The sequence below is a fragment of the Balaenoptera ricei genome, chromosome 19 (assembly GCF_028023285.1).
Source record: "Balaenoptera ricei isolate mBalRic1 chromosome 19, mBalRic1.hap2, whole genome shotgun sequence".
Taxonomy (NCBI): Eukaryota; Metazoa; Chordata; class Mammalia; order Artiodactyla; family Balaenopteridae; genus Balaenoptera; species Balaenoptera ricei.
The window spans coordinates 1,084,454-1,107,279 of NC_082657.1; the positions used below are offsets into that span (position 1 = coordinate 1,084,454).

Here is a 22,826-nt window from a genome sequence, read left to right on the forward strand (position 1 = left end):
CATGGCAGGTGTGGCCACACAAACACTCCAGGTAGATTGTGGGACAGGCGTGTGATAGGGATGCTCAACATTCTGGCGTGTGGGCCACACACAATCACACAGTTCTGGTGGATCCGTGTGACGAGGTGGGTGCAGACTGGCTTAGAAAGAATAGCCTCTCCCACATCACCGCAAGTTTGATGATGCACTGATGGTGTTCAGTTCAGGGACTGGGTCACCACCTTGTTACAAGCTGGAGATTCACACCTGTGAGCAGCTTTATCAAGCAAAGGACTTGGGGTGGGGTTTTACAGGGTTTATGTGAGGTGTCAGCCTGCATTCAGCCCTTAGCATTTGGACAAAGGTTTGTCAAGGGTGAGTCCTGAGGAGTTGTGGGCACGTTCTTGCTGATTAGCAATCATTCGGTGATTTATGTTTTTCTGGTGGGTAGGAGGAGCAGTAAGGAGATGGGTAAGGGGGTTAGGAGGAAGAGCCTTGGTTACAGGGAGAGTGCTGCAGTGAACATTCTTTGTCGTTCAGGGACCCTCACAGGGTTTGAAATACTTACCAGGACAATTTGTGCCCAGGCACATTCTGAAGTGGGTTCATGAAGAACATGGACACGACCTTGGAAACAAATCACTGCATATGGCATATGGTGGAGGTACGTGTCATATTTGGGGCGATGCTGAAGACCCTGTGTGGTTTGTTGGGTTCGTGCTGCTGTCCCTGTGAACAGCTTCACAAAAGGGAAGGTGTTTGCAGGGAGATGTACACTGGGAGAGGTGGAGCTGGAGGCCCTGGTGTGGATGCAGACGTCAGGTGTGGGTAGTTCATGGTCGGGACACAGCTGATGGAGTCTGTGCAGGGAGGTGCAGAGGAGAAGCCAGTGCACCTGTGCAGTGTAGAGGATGCACTCTCATCAAAGGGATGGCAGCTGAATGCCATTCTGGAAGTCCCTCAAACTTGCTGAACTGCAGACCCCTCCTTTCACAAATGGGAAAAATAATAATAGATTCTGAGCACTGGGCAGGTTGGGTAGATAAGTGGGGTCATTCACAGGAAAGCCATCAATGTTTGTTCCCAGTGAAAAGATAGTCCTGTCCATCAGCATGGGGTAGAGGGAATGAGCGGGGCTCTTGGGGAGAAGGGGACAGAGGGTGTCAGGATGGACAAGGTGTTCTTTGAGTCCCCAAACCTGCTTGGGGAGTGAAAGAGGACTACAGTGACCAGACTGCTTGTGACCTGAGCCAGGTGACCTAACATTGAATCCCAATTCCTAGTCAATTGCTGGGGGTTCACAAGCAGAGCAGAAGATACCCTGTATGTGGGCCACAGTTTCCTCTGAAGAAATGGTCCATTTGCTGCAGGATAAATGCCCCTACATCCTCCCACCCTGTTTCCACCTAAACTACAACTCCAGTGCCCTCCGTGACCTTTCTGATTCCTGCTCCATCTGAACACCCTGGGTCCCCTCCCACAGTTCCTTGGGTAGGAATTGGGACTTTTCAAATCCCCTTCACAGCATTTGTTCCCTTTGAGCAGCCACAGCAAGGAGCAGAGGCTGCAGAGTCTAGAGACCTCTTTGTGGATTCTGTCTGAGTCCCCTCTAGGGTTGTGACCTTGAGGAAGTCCCCTCTCAGCCCTTCCATTTCTTCAGGTCTGAAATGGGGATATTATAAATACCTCCCATGGATTTAGAGGACTGTGGAGGGTACATGTGTGATCCAAGTCCCTCAGTGCCCAGGTGGCTCCCTAGGTGCCGTTTTTGGTGGTGCGTAAGGATCCTCCCAATACTCTGTCCGTGTCTACAGAAAGTAGATTTATGTTTGACTGAAATGGATTTAACAGTGTTAAGGGAAAAATTTATTCTGACACTTGTTAAAATGGTAAGGAATTCTTTTTTCAGAACTATCAATATTTTGGATAGGTGTCAAGCTTCTGACAATATAGGTGAAATATTGAGTTCAACTTTAAGACAGCTGAGGATTTAGAGCCAAGGAGTAGAGTGAACGGGTCAGTGGATGGAAAATTACCAACAGAAAACAGGGTAAGAGGTGTTCTTGGTAAACCAACTTAACAATCTTGCCATAGAGGTCAGATACCAAGGATAGGAAATGAGTGTTTGATCAGATATCACTGAGGGAGTTATTCTTACTAAGCGGGCTTTGCAGATTTCTTGATAAAACTTGGCTAAGCAGGCCCTGCAAGGATGGGTCAAAGACCAAGATATGTGGGAAAGAACGCTCAGAGGAGTCTGACTAAAGCTTAGGCAAAGAGAGAGCCTTTGTCATTCTCTGGTGTTGAAGGAAGTGACCTTTTGTCCTCCAAACAATATAGGTTCATTTCTCATTTGGTTGTTTTTGTTCATTACGGACCAGCTGAGAGAAAATCAAGGTGGCAGTGTAAGAGGACATGAGCTCACTTCTCCACGTGAACACATCAGAAATACAGCTACGGTTGAGCAATCTTCACTGAAAACTAACAGGAAACTGGCAGAAGGACTCCTGTACAACCAAGGCTGTAAGCATCATGCACACGTAATCCAGCAGGAAGGGAAGAAAAGCACTGGGGTCTAGAGATATGGGACTCAGAGGAGAAGGGAGATCACATGGGCAGACACCCACCCTGGCCAGTGAGCTGATCGAGCCACAGACTGGGTGGCCCAGTCCTAGGTTCTATGTGGTAGAGGCAAGCCTCCTTACTGGTTGGAGGACCAGTGAGACAGAGAGAAAGGTTGGAGGAGCCTGGACTCTGTTTGGAAGGAGTGTGCATGCTCCCACCTGGCCCTGGGACCGGGCAGAGAGAGGTCCGCTTCAGCAGCTACCGGTTTCCAGTGAGCAGGTTCACCACACACCGCAGCCAGAGCAGAAGAAATGCTCTGGCTCCACTAACTCCATGCCCCAACATGTCGCTGGATCTGGGGCAGTCAAGACCAGGGAAGGACTCCATTTATGGATGAAGAGGCAGCCCAGTCCCAGGGCAGAGCCCAGATGGGGCTGCGGTGGCCATTGTGGGAACTTGCCCCACCGGTACATGGAAGCAGCCCACATCTCTGACGGTAGCTGTTTGGCCACAGCTCACCCACTCCACCATACATGCAGAGAAACCACACTGGCCCTGCCTTCTCCCTGTGGAGCGGTGCCACAGCAGGGCGGGAGTGGCGGAGGCTGGAGACACTGATCAGCTGGGAGAGCGTAAGGGGTCTTGTCCCAGAGGCAGGATAATATATCAATAATTGCCCAGCCTGAAGACCAAAGAAAGAGCCCAGAGACAAGGACAGAGACACCAGTGGTTTAATGGATACGGATCTTACTTATCCAGAGCAAGGTCCATGAGAGACACTCTACCATGGTCCCGACACATTAGGTAGGAAGTGGCAGCAGTCTTTTTTACTGTGGAGCAGAGGGAGTTTACCTGATTTAAAGGGAATTGATGTGAGGCTGGCTCATCAATTCTTAGGGAAAGCCGCAGAGGAGTATGCCACTCACAGTCCCTTTGATAAACTATCAATGTGAAGAAGTTATGATCTAAAGATTAGAACAGTCACTACCTGTGGCTAGGGCAAGAAGGTAGGCATTGACTGATTAAGCCTTATGATTAACAGGGAAGGTCAGCCATGTGAGTAGGGTGCAGGTGAATCAGACTGGTGGGGCAGAGATGTACATAGAGCAAGAATACAGCCATTTTGGGTGGCCTGATCATCCGTCAGTGTTTCTCACTGACTTGGGCACAATCACTGACTATGCAGCCAGGAAAGCCTTTGCTGGGGGTACCAAAAGCAGTGCTTTCCCTCTTGTTTAGCTGCATCAGGCCTGCCCAATATCTCCTTTCCAGATTTTCAGTCAGGGTCCTGTCTTTTTCCTTGTCCCTGAACATAGCTTACAAAATGACTCTAGCACTTCAGGGTGCACGCATTTCAAGAGCAATAGGATGTTTATTTACTTCTAGTTACCACTGGATGTCGACGTGGTTTGGCTTCAAGGAGTCTGAGATTAAATAAATGCTCTGAAGTATCCCCCCCTTTCCCTCAAGTATCCCCACCCCGACCTTAAGAGGGATGGAGCCGCTTCCTCGCCCCCCCTCTCCCCCCGACCCCCAGCTGATTTCCCAGCGCTTCTCTCGGTGCTGTTTGGCTTTTTCGTGGTGCTTCCAGTGTGGGGCGCCACTGCTTCAGGCCTTGGAACTACATTACCCAGAAGAAATTGCGCTAAGGGAACGTTCATCCAATGAAAATCTAGGAAAGGGGCATTTCCGGGAGGGGAACATCAGGGAGGGGGACTTCCGGTGTCTTCGTGGCGGACATTTTTATTGTTGTTGAGACTGTGGACCTGATCAATAGCTCAGCTGTGCGGTGTTGGGAACGAGGTGAGGGGCCCAGGAGGTGGAAGTGGAGAGTTTGTGCGCACTACACAGGGGCGGGTCTTAGGGTCGGGGACGACGCCGCCGCTTGCGGGGAGTAACCGTGCCAACTCCGACCCGGTCGCTGGTCTGTCGCCGTTCCGCTCCGCTCCGCGTAAAGGCTCCGATGGCGGCGCCTGCGCTGACGGACCCACCTCAGGTAAACGCTGCGGTCTCCGGGTTCTCGCCTGCCCGTTTCCCCACCGAAATACGAACGCCCCGAGTGAGCGGCGCCTGGTCACGTCTGCTCCAGGACAGTGAGGGCTTCAGGGGTGGTTTATCTATTTCTGACCACCAGTGTATGCGGTGTGAGTGAGGCTTGGAGATGCAACTGAAGCAGGAACATCCCGGGGACGTGTACTCCGTCTTGTTTCTGCGGGGAACCAAGTTTGAGGCCAGGCTGCATCTGGAGTGGTAGCTGAGAGGTTGTACCTTTCTTCTTAGGGCCCTCGGAGCGGTGGAGAGTTTTGAGCAAAGGAAGGACACGATCTGAGTTAGGCTTTTGAAAATTCTCCAAAGCCTGTTCAGTGGAAGAAAAGACTGTAGGTGGGTGATGAGGACTTTGAGGCAGAGGGAACTTGTGGCTTTTCCAAGGTCACAACTGATAAACGGTAGCACTGGGGACGGAGGCAGGCAGGGGAGATTAGCCAGTCAGCCCGAGGTTACCTGGCTCTGGTACCGCCAGGGGACCAGGGAAGGCCTGAGCCCCTGGAGTACCGCCATGGTCACTTTCTTCTATGGCCTGCTTGTTCCCACAGATTCCCAGGGCTGCAGAAGCACTTTTGGTAAATGGAGGTTGTCCCAATCCCTCACTTGTTTTGACCCCCACGCACACATTCTCTGTATTTGAGGTGTCTTAGGGCTCTTCACCTGCCATTCTGCTAGCTTTTTGGTTTGGGGACCTTGGAGAATCTCATGCTCTGGGTACTGAGTGCAGACCCAGACGTTCTATGGAGGGAGTATGGAAGGTTACTCCTAGAACCCACACCAGTATGTGGAAGTACTTTGAGGTGAGGTTGAGTTGGTTTAGGTAAGTGCAGGTCTCCTTTATTTTCTGGTGGGAATAAACAGCACAGAAGAGCAGGATTTCGGCTTCAAATGACTGCCTGTGTGTTTTGAAGGCAATGGGAGGTTCAGATCAGAGGAGGGAGGTTTTCTTCCCCAGGTCTCAAGTGGCTCCATCTCATTGGGCAGTAGGGGAAATGTGTGGGAAGATGGATTGTGGGTTTTCAGGAGTGAGACCGTTCATGGTTTTATTTGTCCCTGTTATACCAGGGCAGTGTGACCTTTGAGGATGTGGCCGTGTACTTCTCCTGGGAGGAATGGTGTCTTCTTGATGAGGTTCAGATACACCTGTACCTTGATGTCATGCTGGAGAACTTTGCAGTTGTATGCATGCTGGGTAAGGCCCTCACACCCACCCCTATCCTCTGAGCTAGGTTCTTCCTTTCTTCTCTTCCTCAGGGGCAGCTCTGTCCTCACATCTGGAACATGGGCACTGCTTTCTTCTTAAATTCCTTGGTTATGTGCTGTGGTTACTATGGCTAGGCAGAGTGCATCCCTAGTCCTTAGTGCCCGAACACCCGTAGCCCCAAAGTTACAGGTAAGGATTCAGGGTCAGTAGTCTTTTTTTGTTGATTGTTTTTAATTTTACTGAAGTATTGTTGATTTACGATTTTGTTTTAATTTCTGCTGTACAGTAGGTCCCTGGTTATCCATTTAAAATACAGCAGTGTGTACATGTCAGTTCCAAACTCCCTAACTATCCATCCCCATCACCCTTCCCCCCTGGCAACCACAAGTTCATTCTCTATGTCTGTGAGTCTGTTTCTGTTTTCTAAATAAGTTTATATGTATCAACTTTTTTTTTAGATTCTGCATATCTTTCTCTTTGTGACTTAACGTCACTCAGTATGACAATCTGTAGGTCCATCCATGCTGCTATGAATGGCATTATTTCATTCGTTTTAATGGCTGAGTAATATTCTATGGTATATAAGCACCACATCTTTATCCATTCAACTGTCGATGGACATTTAGTTTGCTTCCATGTCTTGGCTATTGTAAACAGTGCTGCATTGAACATTGGGGTGCATGTATCCTTTCAAACCATGTTTTTGCTGGATATATGGCGAGGAATGGGATTGCTGGAATATATGGTAACTATATTTTTCGTTTTTTGAGGAACCTCCATACTGTTCTCCATAGTGGCTGTACCAATTTACAGTCCCAGCAGCAGTGTAAGAGGGTTCCTTTTTCTCCACACCCTCTCCAACACTTGTTATTTGTAGGCTTTTTAATGATAGCCATTCTGACTGGTGTGAGGTTATACCTCATTGTATTGAATAGTTTTGATTTGTATTTTTCTGATAATTAGTGATGATGAGCATCTTTTCATGTGCCTATTACCCATTTGTGTTTTTGCTTTAGAGAGATGTTTATTTACGTCTTCTAGGTTGTTTGTTTTTTGTTATTGAGTTGTATAGCTGTTTATATATTTTGGAAATTAAGCCCTTGTCAGTCACATTATTTGTAAATAGGATATCTTTTTGTTTTCTTTATGGTTTCCTTTGCTGTGCTGAAGCTTATAAGTTTGATTAGGTCCCATTTGTTTATTTTTGCTTTTATTTCTGTTGCCTTGGGAGACTGTCATGGTCAGTAGTCTTGCCATCCACCTGATCGATCCCTCCTTGTTTGCCCTCTCTTTGGCCAGGTGACTATCCAAATGAATGGTACCCAAGTTTTGCTCCATTCTTGTACCTGACATATTTTTGTGCTTGACTGTGTGACAGTGTTGTCACTGACATGGTTACTACTAAAACAGACCATAAGATGTTTTTGCAAGACCTTTTTTCAAGATTCCAATTTCTCTATATCCACGCCAGCATCCGGTTTTTTGTTTCTTTTTATTTTTTTAACATTTATTTATTTATTTCGGTTTCACCAAGTCTAAGTTGTGGCTAGCGGGTTCCTTAGGTGTGGCTCGCTCATTCCTTAGATGTGGCTTGCAGACTGCTTAGTTGTGGCCTGCGAACTGTTAGTTGTGGCATGCATGTGGGATATAGTTCCCTGACCAGGAATCGAACCCCAACCCCCTGCATTAGAAGCACGGAGTCTTAACCACTGCTCCACCCAGGATGTTACAGCATCTGTTATTTTCTGTTCTCTTGTTTTGTTTTGTTTCGGCCTTGCTGGGGGGCATGCAGGATCTTAGTTCCCCAAGAAGTGATGACCAGGGATCGAACCTGCACCCCCTGCAGTGACAGCGTGCAGTCTTAACCACTGGACTGCCAGGGAGGTCCCTGTTATTTTCTGTTCTTTTGATCATAGCCATCCTAATGGGTGTGAAATGGTATATTTTTCCCATTTCAATTATATCCCTTTTGGTGTGCTTATTGGCCATTTGTACAGCTTTAGAAAAATGTCTGTTCAAGTCCTTTTTTATTTATTAATCAAGTTGGTTTTTTGGTTGTTGTTGAATTACAGATTTATCCATAGATTCTAGATATGAATCCCTTTTTATATACATGTTTTGGAAATGTTTTCTCCCAATCTGTGGTTTCTTTCTTACTGTGTTTATAGTGTCCTTTGATGTTAAAAAGTTTTTCAGTTTTTTCCTTTCTTCCCCTAGCTTTCTTGGGCTATAATGACACATAAGTTTGTGTAAATTAAAGGTATGCAACCAAAATTGTTCATTTTTATGAGGTCCAATTTGTTTATTTTTTGTTTTGTTGCTTTTGCCTTTGTTGTCAAAGGCAAGAAATCATGGCTGAATCCAACGTTTTGAAGCTTTTCTTGTTTGCTTTTTGTAAGAACTTTTTAGCGTTAGCTCTTAAGTTTAGGCCTTTGATATATTTTGAGTGAATTTTTGTGTATGGTGTTAGGTAAGGTTCTAATTTCATTGTTGTGCATGTGGGTATCCGGTTTTCCCAGCACCATTTGTTGAAAAGGCTGTCCTTATTCAATGGAAATCCTCCTCTTGTTAGTAATTATTGCATCATATATTTGAGGGCTGATTTTCAGACACTCTAGTCTCTATTCTATTCCATTGGAGTATATATCTGTCTTTATGCCAGTAGCACTTTATGCTGTTTTGCTTACTGTAGCTTTGTAAGAAAGTTTGAATTCATGTGTTGTGAATCCTTCAACTTTGTTGTTTTTCACAATTGCTTTGACTGTATCGAATCCCTTGAGTCTATGTGAATTTGAGTCTGAATTTTTCTATTTCCTGAAGACGTCATTGTTTTTGATAGGGATTGCATTGAATCAAAAATCCCCCATCTGAGTGTTAAAATTGATGAACCTACATGAACACATCATTATCACTCAAAATCTAAAGTTTGCGATAGGGTTCACTTGTGGTGTACATTCTGTGGGCTTTGATAAATGTATAATGACATGTATTCACCATTATAGTATCATACAGAATGTGTTCAATTTTCAACTAAAAATTCTCCGTGCCCCACCTGTTCATCCCTTCTTCCCCTGTACTCCTTGGTATCCCCTGATTACTTTTTTACTGTCTCATTAGTTTCCCCTTTTTGAGAATGTCATATCCTTGGACTCATACAGTATGTAGCCTTTTCATCTTGGCTTCTTTCACATAGTAACATGCATTTTAAGTTTTCTGCATGTCTTTTCATGACTTGATAGCTCTTTGCAGTTTAGTTGTAAATAGTGTTGCTGTTCTCTGGATGTATCATGTTTATCCATTCATCTACTGAAGGACTTCTTGATTACTTCCAAGTTTTGAAAGTTATGAATAAAGCTACTGTAAATATCTGTTTGAAGGTTTTTGTGTGGATGTCCGTTTTCAACTCCTTTGTATAAATACCACAGAGTACAATTGCTGGAGGATATAAGATTATGTTTAGTTTAGTAAGAATCTACCAAACTGCCTTTCAAAGTGGACTCTACCATTAAGCATTCCAATCGGCAATGAATGAAATTCCTGTTGCTCCACACCCTTACCAGCATTTGGTGTTGTCAGTGTTTGGATTTTGGCCATTTTTATAGGTATGTATTGGTATCTGCTTTTGAGTTTAATTTGCATTTCTGTTCATCTCTGTATATGCTAAATTGTCATGTGTATATCTTCTTTTAATAAGGTGTCTGTTAAGGTGTTTTGCTCATTTTGTATTTGGGTTGTTGTTTTTGTACTGAATTTTAAGGTTTTTTTGTACTTAACTTTTAGGTCCATGATCCATTTTGAGTTAATTTTTTGTGAAGGGTGTAAGGTTTGTGTCTAGAAGTCATGTCTTGGCATGTGATCTTCGGTTGTTCCAGTACTATTCATTCAAAAGACTTCATTTTTCTCCATTGTATTGCACTTGTCATCTGTCAAAAGTCAGATGAGTTTATTTCTGTGGATCTGTTTTTGCGCTCTCAATACTGTTCATTGATCAGTTTCTCTATCCTTTCAACAATACCGCACTGGCTTGATTACATTTTGTTTTTTGGGTTTTTTTTTGCCATGCCATGCAGCTTATAAGTTCTTAGTTCCCCAACCAGGGATTGAACCCTGGGCCCTCAGCAGTGAATGTGCGGAGTCCTAACCAAGGGGTGCCAGGGAATTCCCAGGCTTGATTACCTTAGATACTAAGTTTTGTTTTTCTTTTCCTTTTTCTTTTTTTCTTTCTTTTTCTTTTTAAGATACTAAGTCTTGAAGTTGAGTAGTGTCAGTCTGCAACCTTTGTTCTTCAGTATGGTGTTGGCTATTCTGGGACTTTTGCCTCTCTGTGTAAACTTTAGGATCAATTTACTTAGGTCCACAAAATAATTTGCTGGGATTTTGATTTGGATTGCATTGAATCTAGGTACAGTCTAGGTGAAATTGGGAAGAACTGACTTCTTGACGGTAGTGGGTCTTCATATTTATGAATGTGAAATATCTTTCCATTTATTTAGTTCCGTTTATTTAGTTCTTTGATTTCTTCATCAGAGTTTTAGAGTTTCCCTTATGTAGATTTTTTTCTTTTTATATTTATTTATTTATTTATTTTTGGCTGCATTGGGTCTTTCTTGCTGTGCGCGGGCTTTCTCTAGTTGCGGCGAGCAGGGGCTCCTCTTCATTGCGGTGCACAGGCTTCTCATTGTGGTGGCTTCTCTTGTTGCAGAGCATGGGCTCTAGGCACACGGGCTTCAGTAGTTGTGGCACGTGGGCTCAGTAGTTGCGCCTTGCAGGCTCTGGAACACAGGCTCAGTAGCTGTGGCTCATGGGCTTAGTTGCTCCACAGCATGTGGGATCTTAATGGACCAGCGATCAAACCCATGTCCCCTGCATTGGCAGACAGATTCTTAACCACTGCGCCACCAGGGAAGTCCCCCTTCATGTAAATCTTATATATGTCTTGGTAGATTTATAATTAAGTGTTTCTTCCTTTGTCTCTCCACTTGTTTAGGAGGGTGTTAATGTACATGGTCTTGTGTTTTTAATTTAACATTTCACTTGTTTATTCTTGATGTATTGGAAAGTGATTGACTTTTGTATATTTTCCTTGTATCCTGAAACCTTGCTATAATTGCTACCAAGTTCCAGGATTTGTTTTGGGGTTTTTTTTGGTGTATATTTTGGTTTTTACATAGCTGGTTATATCATCTGAGAATGAAGGCAGCTTGATTCCTTCCTTCCTGATCAGTATAACTTTTATATAACTTTCTCTTCTCAGTCCATTAATTATGACTTATAGTATAAAGTTGAAAGGGAGTTGCCAGAGGGAACATCCTTGCCTTCTTCATCTTATTGGGAAAGTTTCTAGTTTTTCATCTGGTAAAGATGATAGTTATAAGGTTCTATTTAGATTGTCAAGTTGAAGTTTTTTTTCTATTTTTAGTTTACTAGGAGATGGAGATTTTGATCATGAATGGGTGCTGGATTTTGCCAGATCTGGTTTTCCAAATCTGTCGATGAGATCATGTATTGGCGGATTTTTTTTTCTTTTTTTTTTTGGCTGTGCCACAGCTTGCAGTGTCTTATTTCCCTGGCCAGGGATTGAACCCGGGCTAAAGTAGTGAAAGCACCAAGTCCTAACCACAGGACTGCCAGGGAATTCTCACATATTTGTATTTAAAGTGGGTTTCTGGACTTCACTGGTGGCACATTGGTTAAGAATCCACCTGCCAATGCAGGGGACACGAGTTTGATCCCTGGTCCAGGAAGATCCCACATGCCACAGAGCAATTAAGCCTGTGAGCCACAACTACTGAGCCTGTGTGCTGCTACTATGGAAGTCCGCGTGCCCAGATCCCGTATTCTACAAGAGAAGCCACCACAATGAGAAGCCTGCATGCTGCAATGAAGAGTAGCCCCTGTTTGCTGGAACTAGAGAAAACACGCATGCAGTAAGTTGATACAGCCACTATGGAGAACAGTATGGAGGTTCCTTGAAAAACTAAAAATATAACTACCAGATGACCCAGCAATCCCACTACTGGACATATACCCTGAGAAAACCAGAATTCAAAAAAATACATGTACCACATTGTTCATTGCAGCACTATTTACAATAGCCAGGACATGGAAGCAACCTAAATGCCCATTGACAGTTGAATGGATAAAGAAGATGTGGTACATATATACAATGGAATATTACTCAGCCATAAAAAGGAACAAAATTGAGTTATTTGTAATGAGGCAGAGGGACCTAGAGTCTGTTATACAGAGTGAAGTAAGTCAGAAAGTGAAAATCAAATACCATATGCTAATGCATATACATGGAATCTTAAAAAAATGGTACTCATGAACCTAGGGGCATGACAGGAATAAAGACACAGATGTAGAGAATGGACTTGAGGGCACGGGGAGGGGGAAGGGTAAGCTGGGACGAAGTGAGAGAGTAGCATTGATATATATACACTACCAAATGTAAAATAAATAGCTAGTTGGAAGCAGCTGCATAGCACAGGGAGATCAGCTTGATGCTTTGTGACGACCTGGAGGGGTGGGGTAGGTAGGGTGGGAGGGAAGCTCAAGAGGGAGGGAATATGGGGATATACGTATACAGATAGCTGATTCACTTTGTTATACAGCAGAAACTAACACAACATTGTAAAGCAATTATACTCCAATGAAGATGTAAAATAAATAAATAAATAAAGTGGGTTTTTTTGAGAGAACATATAGCTGACTCCTGCTTATGGATTCACTCTGATAATCTCTTTTCATTGGTGCACTGAGACTATCAATGTTTAATATATTGATATAGTTGGATAAATATCTAATGTATTTGTTACCATTTTCTACCATTGCCCTTATTCTTTGTTCCTATGTTAGTCTTCCACTCTTGTTTTTATTGTTTAGATTGAGCATCTTGTATGATTGCATTTTCTCTCCTTGTTAGCATATCAGATACACTCGTTTCTTTTCATTTTTTTTTATGTAGTTGTACTAGAGTTTGCACTCTGTATTTACATCTGATTGAAGTCCACTTTCATATAACACTGTATGGCTTCCTTGGTAGTTTGAATACCTTATAATTTTAAAAAATCCTAATTGCTATCTCTCCTGCATTGTATTATTGTGCTCATTTGTTTTAATTTTACATAAGCATACATAAATGGGTGTGTTTAAAAATGCATAATTGCGCTTCCCTGGTTGTGCAGTGGTTGGGAGTCCACCTGCCAATGCAGGGGACACAGGTTCAAGCCCTGGTCTGGGAGGATCCCACATGCCGTGGAGCAGCTAGCCCATGTGCTACAGCTGCTGGGCCTGTGCTCTGGAGCCCGTGAGCCACAACTACTGAGCCTGCATGCCACAACTACTGAAGCCTGTGCACCTAGAGCCTGTGCTCTGCAACGGGAGAGGCCACTGCAATGAGAAGCTTGTACACCGCAACAAAGAGTAGCTCCCACTTGCCACAACTGGAGAAAGCCCACATGCAGCAATGAAGACACAATGCAGCCAAAAATAAATAAATTCATTAATTAAAAAATGCATAATGGAGTATACAGTTACTATTGTTCCTTAGAAGACATGCATATGGGCAACAGCTACATGAAAAGATGCTCAATATCACTAATGGTCAGGAAATGCAAATCAAAACCACAATGAGGATTTCCCTGCTGGCGCAGTGGTTGAGAATCCACCTGCCAATGCAGGGACACGGGTTCGAGCCCTGGTCTGGGAAGATCCCACCTGCCAAGGAGCCGCTAAGCCTGTGAGCTACAACTACTGAGCCTGCACCCTAGAGCCTGCGAGCCACAACTACTGAGCCTGTGTGCCACAACTTCTGAAGCCCATGCCCGTAGAGCCCATGCTCCACAACAAGAGAAGCCACCGCAATGAGAACCCCGCGCACCACAACGAAAAGAGCCCCCGCTTGCGGCAACTAAAGAAAGCCCACATGCAGCAATGAACACCCAACGCAGCCAAAAATAAATAAATAAATAAATTTATTTAAAAAAAAAATAATCCACCTGCCACTGCACGGTATGAGGGTTAGATCCCTGATCCGGGAAGGTCCCACGTGCTGCAGAGCAACTAAGGCCCTGTGCCACACTACTGAGCCTGCGCTCTAGAGCCCATGAGCCACAACTTCTGAGTCCGAGTGCCACAGCTACTGAAGCCAGTGCGCCCTAGATCCTGCACCACAACTACTGAGCCCATGTGACAGAACTGCTGAAGCCTATGCACTCTAGGGCCTGTGTGCTGCAATTATCGAGCCTGCGTGCTGCAACTACTGAAGCCTGCGCACGTAGAGCCCATGCTATGCCACAAGAGAATCCACCACAATGAGAAGCCCGCGCACGACAACAAAAGACTAGCTCCCGCTCGCCGCAACTAGAGAAAGTCCACATGCAGCAACTAAGACACAATGCAGCCAAAAATAAATTCAAAGTTAGGAAAAAAAAAACCCACTGTGAGATACCACCTCACACATGTTACAATGTCTGTTGTGAAAAAGACAAGAAATAAGTGTTGGTGAAGTTGTGGAGAAAAGGGACCCCTTGTGCACTGTCGGTGGGAGTGTACATTGTTACAACTATTATGGAAAACTATGGAGAGTCCTTACAAAGTTCAAAAAGGAACTTCCATATGGTCCAGCAATTCCACCTCTGTGTATTTATCCACAGGGAATGAAATCATCATCTCAAAAAGATATCTGTACCTCAGGTTTATTGCAGCATTATTTACGATATTCAAGATACGGAAACAACCTAAGTGTCCATTGATGGATGAGTGGATCTAACAAACATGTGGTATATATGGCATATTATTCAATATTATACAACCATAAAGAAAGATGGAAATCTTGCCATTTGCCTCAACATGGATAGACCTTGAGGACATTATGCTAAGTGAAGTAAGTCAGAGAGAGAAAGACAAATCCACTTGTCCCACTGTTTCCATGGAGGATTGGTTCCAGGAGCCCCTGCATATACTGAAATCTGTGGATGCTGAAGTCCCATAGGCAGCCCTCTGATTCTGAAGTTTTCCCATTTGTGGATTCATCCAGCTACAGATCATGTGATCCTGTGTGTATTTGTTGAAAAATATCTCTGTACGAGTGGACCCAAGTAGTGTGAACCCATGTTGTTCCAGGTTTACCTGTACTACATGAGTATACTTACATGTTGAATCTTTAAAACAACAACAACAACACCAAACTCAGATACAGACAAAGGATTAGTGATTGCCAGAGTGGGGCAAGGTGGTTAGATGAAGTGAGTGAAGGGTGTCAGAAGTTACAGACTTCTAGTTATAAGATGAGTAAGTCCTGGGGATGTAGTGCACAGCATAGTGACTCTAGTTAACGAAACTGTATTGTACATTTAGAAGTTTCCAAAGGGTAGATCTTAGAAGTTCTCATCAGAAGAAAAAATATGCAATTATATATGTTAACTTATTGTGGTACTCATAGCAGTGTATACATAAATCATGTTGTACAACTTAAAGAAATACAATGTCCCATGTCAGTTTTATGTCAATGAAAGTTTTTTATTCTCTTATGGTCTTCCTTTCTCTATGAAACCCAAATTTGTGATCTATGTCATTTTTCCTCTCTGAAGAACTCCCTTTAATATAGTCCCACAATTTTTCTGTGTCTAAGAACGTGTTTATTTCATCATCAGTGTTGAAGATTTATGTTGCTGGTTACCAAATTCTAGGTTGGTGATGTCCCCTCCCCCTTCCCACTTTAAATATTTTACTCCATTCAGTTCTTATTTCCCTGAGTTCTGAGGAGAATTCAAATGTAATTTTTTTTTTTTTTTTGGCTTCTCTTGGGAAAGGTGTTGATTCCTTCAGCCTCTTTTAGTATTTTTTTTTTTCTGCATTTGAATGTGATAAGCCTAAGATGTAGTGTTTTTGGCATTAAACCTGCCTCATGTTCACTGAGCTTTCTGGATCTGTTGGTTGGTGTCTGACATCATTTTGTTAGAAATTCTCCATCATTATTGCTTCAAGTATTTCTTCCATTTCTTTTTTTCTTTCTGTTTGAGATTTTTCCATATGTGTTTGTTAAACCTTTTGTGGTTGTCCCACGGATGTTGTATATTCGGGTGTTTTTTTTTTTAATTTTATTTTTTGTATATTTTCAGTTCATTTTTCAGTTTTGGAAGTTTCTCCTAACAGAAAAAGAAGCTCAAACATTCTCTCCTCAGCTGTGTCCAGGGTACGAATAAGCCCATCACAGTCATTCTTCATTTCTGTTATGGTGTACTTGATCTTTAGCATTTCTTTATGGTCCTTTGTTAAAATTTTCATCTGTCAGCTTACATTTCCCTTCTGGCATTGTATGCTGTCTGCTTTATCCATTAGTAGACTTTAATTAGCATATTAGTCATAATTATTTTATATTCCCAATGTGATTGTTCAAACATCCCTGTGATATCTGATTTTGATTCTGAAGCTTTGTCTTTTCAAACTGTTTTGTGGGACACTGCAGATCTTCAGAAGATGCCGTGGTTGCAAAAGAGTTAGATCTATTAGATTCTCCCAGTACAATAGTTGTTTAGATGGGGAGATACATTCCTAACATTTTGTACTCCATGCACTGTACATCCTTTCCTCTGGCTCCACCGGATGTTCTTTTTTTTGGCCCCAGTGCGTGGCATGCCCGACCAAGAATTAAACCTGTGCCCCTTGCATTAGAAACAAAGAGTCTTAACCACTGGACCACCAGGATAGTCCCTGCACCAGACATAAAATGTAATATTTATATACTGTGTATTGTGTACTGAGTTCCTCTGGGCCAGTGTTGGCTATTCAGCCATCCTGACTATGTTAGGACTTGTATCATTTGTGTCCCGTGTAGTTGGTCAAATCAGGATGGAGAGTCCTTTGGGCTTCATGGGATGGACATGACTCTGGTCTCAGCAAAAAGCCTCAGAGGTAGCCTGATTAACATGAATGACAACTGGGAGAGGCCTTGATATTAGGTCTGTGTTTAAGTCATATCAGGCAGTATGACTTCCTCTTGACTAGTGTTTTAGTGCCATTGTCAGTGGCTACAAATCACTTCTCTCGTGTTTCTCCATTCGTGACATTCTGCCAACTTGTCATTTCTCCTACTTCCCATTTTTATTCTGACTGCACCCTCGGATTCATTCCCTACCACCTCTCTAAACCACTTATCTCATGTGGTCTTCACACTGTTTTTCCCATAGTACCTACTGACACTATTTGTATCCTCAACATAAGGGATCCTTTAATATTTCTGGAACGCCAGCGACCTGTTGCAGTCAGATTTTCTGAGACCTGGACATACACTTCTGTTTTTTTTGTTTTTTAACATCTTTATTGGAGTATAATTCCTTTACATTGTGTGTTAGTTGCTGCTGTATAACAAAGTGAATCAGCTATATGTATACATATATCCCCATATCCCTTCCCTCTTGCATCTCCCTCCCACCTTCCCTATCCCACTCCTCTAGGTGGTCACAAAGCACTGAGCTGATCTCCCTGTGCTATGCGGCTGCTTCCTACTAGCTATCTGTTTTACATTTCGTAGTGTATATATGGACATACACTTCTGTACAGTATCACAGGTCACCAGGAGATGTGGTCCTGGTAAAGGCCATTGACAAAAGAGTGAATTGTACAAGACGCCTTTCGCTTTGGGCCCCATCCAGTCCTTGTGTCCTGTACTCGGTGAGAGCAGTTGCTTCTCAATTTGACCCCAAATTCATTTCCTGAACACAGTCCTGTGGACTGGTTCTTTCACTTGTCAAATGTAGACTTGTGATGGCCTCACTCCCTCCAATAAACTCAACATGAACTTCATCATCACTTCTTTGTTTTCAGGTTCTTTTCCTGCAGTTGAGGATGAAGAGACACCTTCTGAAGACAGCGTATCTGCAGAAGGAGTGTCACAGATGAGGACCCCCAGGGCAGGTTCGTCTCCTGAGAAGGCCCAGCCATGTAAGATGTGCATCCCAGTTTTGAGAGACATTTTGCACTTGGCTGAAGAGCAAGGAACAAATAGGGGGCAGAAAGCATACACATGTGGGGCATGTGGGAAACAGTTCTATTTCACTGCAAACCTTCAAGAGCACCAGAAGCAGCACATTAGAGAAAAACCCTTCAGCTGTGATATGGGGAGACCCGCATTTTTGAAAAGCTGCACAATCCATGTAACAGGGAATCTCTCTACCTACATGGAGATTGGGAACAACTACGTGGCCAACATGGAACTTCAGCCACAGGCCACTAATACCAGGAAGAAACTGAACAGGAGTAAGGAGTGTGAAGCTGTTTTTCACAGTGGAAAAGGTCATCACAGCTGGGGAGAAGGCAAGAAAGCTTCCAGCCACACAGAAATACTTATTCAGGATGAGGGAGTCCTCACTACTGAAGGGTTTTGTGAGTTCAGAGAATGTGGGAAAGCCTTCACCCAAAGAACTAACCTTATTCAGCATGAGCAAGTTCACACTGGAGAAAGGCCTTATGAATGCAGCCATTGTGGAAAATTTTTTAGCCACAAATCCCATTTCCTTACACATCAGAGAGTTAACTGTGGAGGAACGCTCTATGACTGCAGTGAATGTGGGAAATCCTTTAGCCTAAGGAAGTACCTCAGAGCACATAGGAAAATCCACAGTGGAGAAAAGCCTTATGAATGCAAGGAATGTGCTAAATCTTTCATCCAAAAGTGGAACTTAATTGAACATCAGAGAGTTCACACTGGAGAAAAACCTTATCGATGCACCCAATGTGGAAAATATTTTGCCCGCAAATCCAATTTCCTTGCACATCAGAGAGTTCACACTGGAGAAAAGCCTTACGAGTGCAATGAATGTGGGAAATCTCTAACTACTAGCTCTGGCCTCTATTATCATCTGAGAGTTCACACTGGAGAGAGGCCTTATGAGTGCAGTGAATGTGGGAAATCTTTCACTACTTGGTCGATCCTTTGTAATCATCAGAGAATTCACAGTGGAGAAAGACCTTTTGAGTGCAGTGAATGTGGGAAATTCTTTAGCCGAAATGAACAACTCAGTGCCCATATGAATGTTCACACTGGAGAAAAGCCTTATGAGTGCAATAAATGTGGGAAATCTTTTACGAGTAGGTCAAACCTTTGCAATCATTGGAGAGTTCACAGTGGAGTGAGGCCTTTCGAGTGCAGTGAATGTGGGAAATTCTTTAGCCAAAAGGCACACCTCAATGCCCATAAGAAATTTCACACTGGAGAACAGGTTTATGAGTGCAATAAATGTGAGAAATCTTTAACTCCTAGGCTGAACCTCAAGTGTCGTCAGAGAGTTCATACTAGAGAAAGGCCTTATGAGTGCAGTGAATGTGGGAAATCTTTTGTTGCTAGGAGTGGCCTCCGGTATCATCAGAGAGTTCACAATGGAGAAAGGCCTTATGACTGCAGTGAATGTGGGAAATCTTTTACTGCTAGGTCGAGCCTTCGTGATCATCAGAGAATTCACACTGGAGAAAGGCCTTATAAGTGCAGTGAATGTGGGAAATGTTTTACTGGTAGCTCTAGCCTTCTTCGTCATCATAGAGTTCACAGTGGAGAAAGGCCTTATGAATGCAGTGAGTGTGGGCAGTCTTTTACTAGTCGATCCTCTCTCTATGATCATCACAGAGTTCACACTGGAGAAAGGCCTTATGGGTGCACTGAATGTGGGAAAGCCTTTAAGCAAAGACAGCTCCTCCGCATCCATAGGAAAATCCACGCTGGAGAAAAGCCTTTTGAGTGCAAGGAATGTGGTAAATCTTTCACCCAAAGGTGCCACTTGATTAAACATCATAGAGTTCACACTGAAGAAAGGGCCTTATGAATATCACGAACATGGCCGGCAGTGACATTGAAGGAGTTCCAGGTGGTAAGAGAGTGAGAAGAACCCGTGCAGCTAATGGACCCTTTCTAGAGAGGAAACTGAGACACAGAGATGATGTGTCATCTGTTTGTGATCTCCCAGAAATGGACAGGGATCTGGGCTTCAATGCCAGATTGCCTGGTTCAGGATATTGGGAGTCTGGTCACTTCACTCCTCCCCTGCCCGCCACCTCCAGGTTTGGGGACTGAAAGAACACCTTGTCCATCCTGACACTTCTGTGCCCCGACCCCCACACCAGGAGCCCTGCTCATACCCCAGCCCCATGCTGATGGACAGGATTATCTTTTCTCTGGGAACCAATATTGATGACTTTCCTGTGACTGACTCCATTTATCTACCCAACCGATCCAGTGCTGTGATTCAGTTATTATTATTGCCATTTGTGAAAGAAGGGGTGTCCAGCTCAGAGAGGTTGAGGGACTTCCACAAGGGCTCACTAATGCCAGGCCTTTGATGAGAGTGGTTCCTCTACACTGCACCCATCCACTGTCTTCTCTCCTGCCCCTCCAATCAGGGCCTCCACTTGCTGTGTCCTGACTATGAACTACCCACATCTGACATCTGCATCACTACCAGGGTCTCCAGCTTCATTTTCACCAGTGCACATCTCCCAGAAACACCCTCCTGCTTGGGAGGTTCTCCACAGGGACAGCAGCACTAAGCCAGGCAGTCCGGACTGGGTCATTGGTGTCACCCCAGATTTGACATGGGCTCTACCACCATATGCAATGATTCGTTTCCAAGGTCCTGTCCATCTTTACATACCCACCTCAGGATGTCCCTGTTGCCCTGTTATGTGGTTGACCCGCTCACTGTTCTGGGCAGTGTGAGGGACACGGAGGGACTAAGAATGTCCAGTGTGGCCCTACTTGGCCTGGTCTCCAAGCATCCTCTTCCTAAACCCTTGATCCATTGCCTCACTGTTCCTCTCATCCCTCCAGAAAAAATGTTAACTTACCAACATGATGACTGTTAATTAGCAAGAACTTGCCCTCCCCCCCTTGGGACCCACACTTGATCAACCTACCTTAAAAGCTAAGATTGAATGTAGGCTGACCCCTCCTATGAAGACTTTAAAATTCATTTATAAAAAATTATGATTTTAATTGCATTTCTTCAGGATTTTTTTTTTTTTTGACCGTGTCACACAGCATGTGTGATCTTAGTTCTTCTGATCAGGAATCTAACTCATGCCCCCTGCTGTGGGAGCCTGGAGTCCTCATCACTGGACCACCAGGGAATTCCCTTTCTTAGGATTGTTGATGTTGAATTTTTGTTTTTCATGTGTGTGTTTTTTACCTGTTTGTCCTGTCTGGTTAAATTTCTGTTCCTATCTTTTGCCTACTTTTATTTTGTGAGATATGGCTATTTTCTCTTTTTTTGACAAAAGAGAGCAGGTAAACAACAAAGACATCTGTTAGATTTCACTCATTCACCAATAATGTGAGTGATTTTTTTTCTGAATGTAATTGTAATTTGGAATAGTGAAAGAATATGTTCTCAACTTTTTCTCAATTTTATACTATGCATAATGTAATAGTTACATACATTATACAGGTTTAGGAATAATCTTCATTATTAATATATGCTACCTTAGTGTTAAGTCCAGACATTCAATTACACAATAAATTAATCTCTGGTTTGTAGTGTTTGCCAGTTTCCGTGCTGTAAATATTCCAACCATAGCCAAGGTCAAATTGCCAACATAATTTCACTGAACATTCATTCGGGAAGCATTGCCAGTAGCCCGCTATTGTATTCTTTTTCCACCATTACAGGTACAGTAGCCACAATTTTAAGAATGTAGCTAATAAACCATAGTAGAATTATTATAAAGTGATAGGTTTTGCATCTTTGTTTTGAAAATCATTTACTGGATGAATAGTTGACTTAAGTTTTACCTAGTTAAAACGTACATTTTGACATACTTGTGTATAACCCTCCAACCAGTTTCCTCCTGCCATTGTTAATTCATCCTCAACATTAAAATGACTGATGCAAGAGCATATTCTACTTTTGTAATAGCTATTTTCAAATGTATATATAAATGGAATGACTGTGTTGGACCCTTCCTGTATCTTACATCATTTATCGTTTTTATGCACATTTTTTTGTGTTTGTGTATCAAGATTTACTTAGTAGTTTTTAAAATTTATAATCCTAGATATCATGTCTTTGAATACATAATTTCTTAGAATGCATTTCTAAAATAAGAGAGCCCTGGGACTACCCTCGTGGCACAATGTTTAAGAATCCACCTGCCAGGGACTTTCCTGGTGGCTCAGTGGCTAAGAGTCCACCTGCCAATGCAGGGGACATGGGTTTGATCCCTGGTCCGGGAAGATCCCACATGCTGCTGAGCAAATGAGCCTGTGCACCCCAACTACTGAAACCCGCACGCCTTAGGGCACACGTGTGGCAACTACCGAAGCCCGTTCTCTGCAACAAGAGAAGCCACCACAATGACAGTCCACGCACCACTTCGAAGAGTAGCCCCTGCTCATTGCAACTAGAGAAAGCCTGCACGCAGCAATTAAGACCCAACACAGCCAAATATGTATATGTGTATATATATATATATATATATATATATATATATATATATATATATATATAAATAAAACAAAAGAGCCCTTTCATAACTCCAGTAACTTTATTACACATGGAAGTATTCTAAATATCAGTCCATATCAGCACAACTGGGGACACTGTGTGACAGATTTTGAATGCTAACACCTGTTGATTCAGCCTGGATCTACAAACTTATGTACCATTGCACAAAGGATGTATGACAGAAGTGAGACCCTGTTGGGGAAATAAAATGGGAGGTGCTGACTCAGCACAGCAGGTGTGGCCACACAAACACTCCAGGGAGATTGTGGCACAGGTATGTGATCGGGATGCTCAAAATTCTCGTGTGTGAACCACACACAGTCACACAGTTTTCGTGGATCCATGTGGTGAGGTGAGTGCAGACTGGCTTGGAAAGAACAACCTCTCCCACATCACCACAAGTTTGATGATGCACTGATGGTGTTCAGTTCAGGGACTGGGTCACACCTTGTTAGAAGCTGGAGATTCACACCTGTGAGCAGCTTTGTCAAGCGAAGGACTTGGGGTGGGGTTTTACAGGCTTTATGGGAGGTGTCAGC

At 43.5% G+C, this 22,826-nt stretch overlaps 1 protein-coding gene across 6 annotated transcripts; it reads left to right on the plus strand.

Moving 5' to 3' along the window:
- Positions 1-612: 612 nt before the first annotated feature.
- On the plus strand, positions 613-21,745 carry LOC132354029 (zinc finger protein 211-like). Of its 6 annotated transcripts, XM_059905564.1 has the most exons (4): positions 4,491-4,540; positions 4,825-4,926; positions 5,656-5,782; positions 17,624-21,745. In XM_059905564.1, exons 3-4 carry the CDS (start codon positions 5,749-5,751, stop codon positions 19,612-19,614), a joined length of 2,025 nt encoding a protein of 674 aa, XP_059761547.1. In that variant the 5' UTR covers positions 4,491-4,540; positions 4,825-4,926; positions 5,656-5,748; the 3' UTR covers positions 19,615-21,745. The 6 variants fall into 6 exon arrangements, with proteins under 6 accessions (XP_059761551.1, XP_059761550.1, XP_059761548.1 ...); XM_059905567.1 differs by lacking the exons at positions 4,491-4,540; positions 4,825-4,926 and adding an exon at positions 3,047-3,348; XM_059905565.1 differs by lacking the exons at positions 4,491-4,540; positions 4,825-4,926 and adding an exon at positions 4,270-4,347.
- Positions 21,746-22,826: the final 1,081 nt, after the last annotated feature.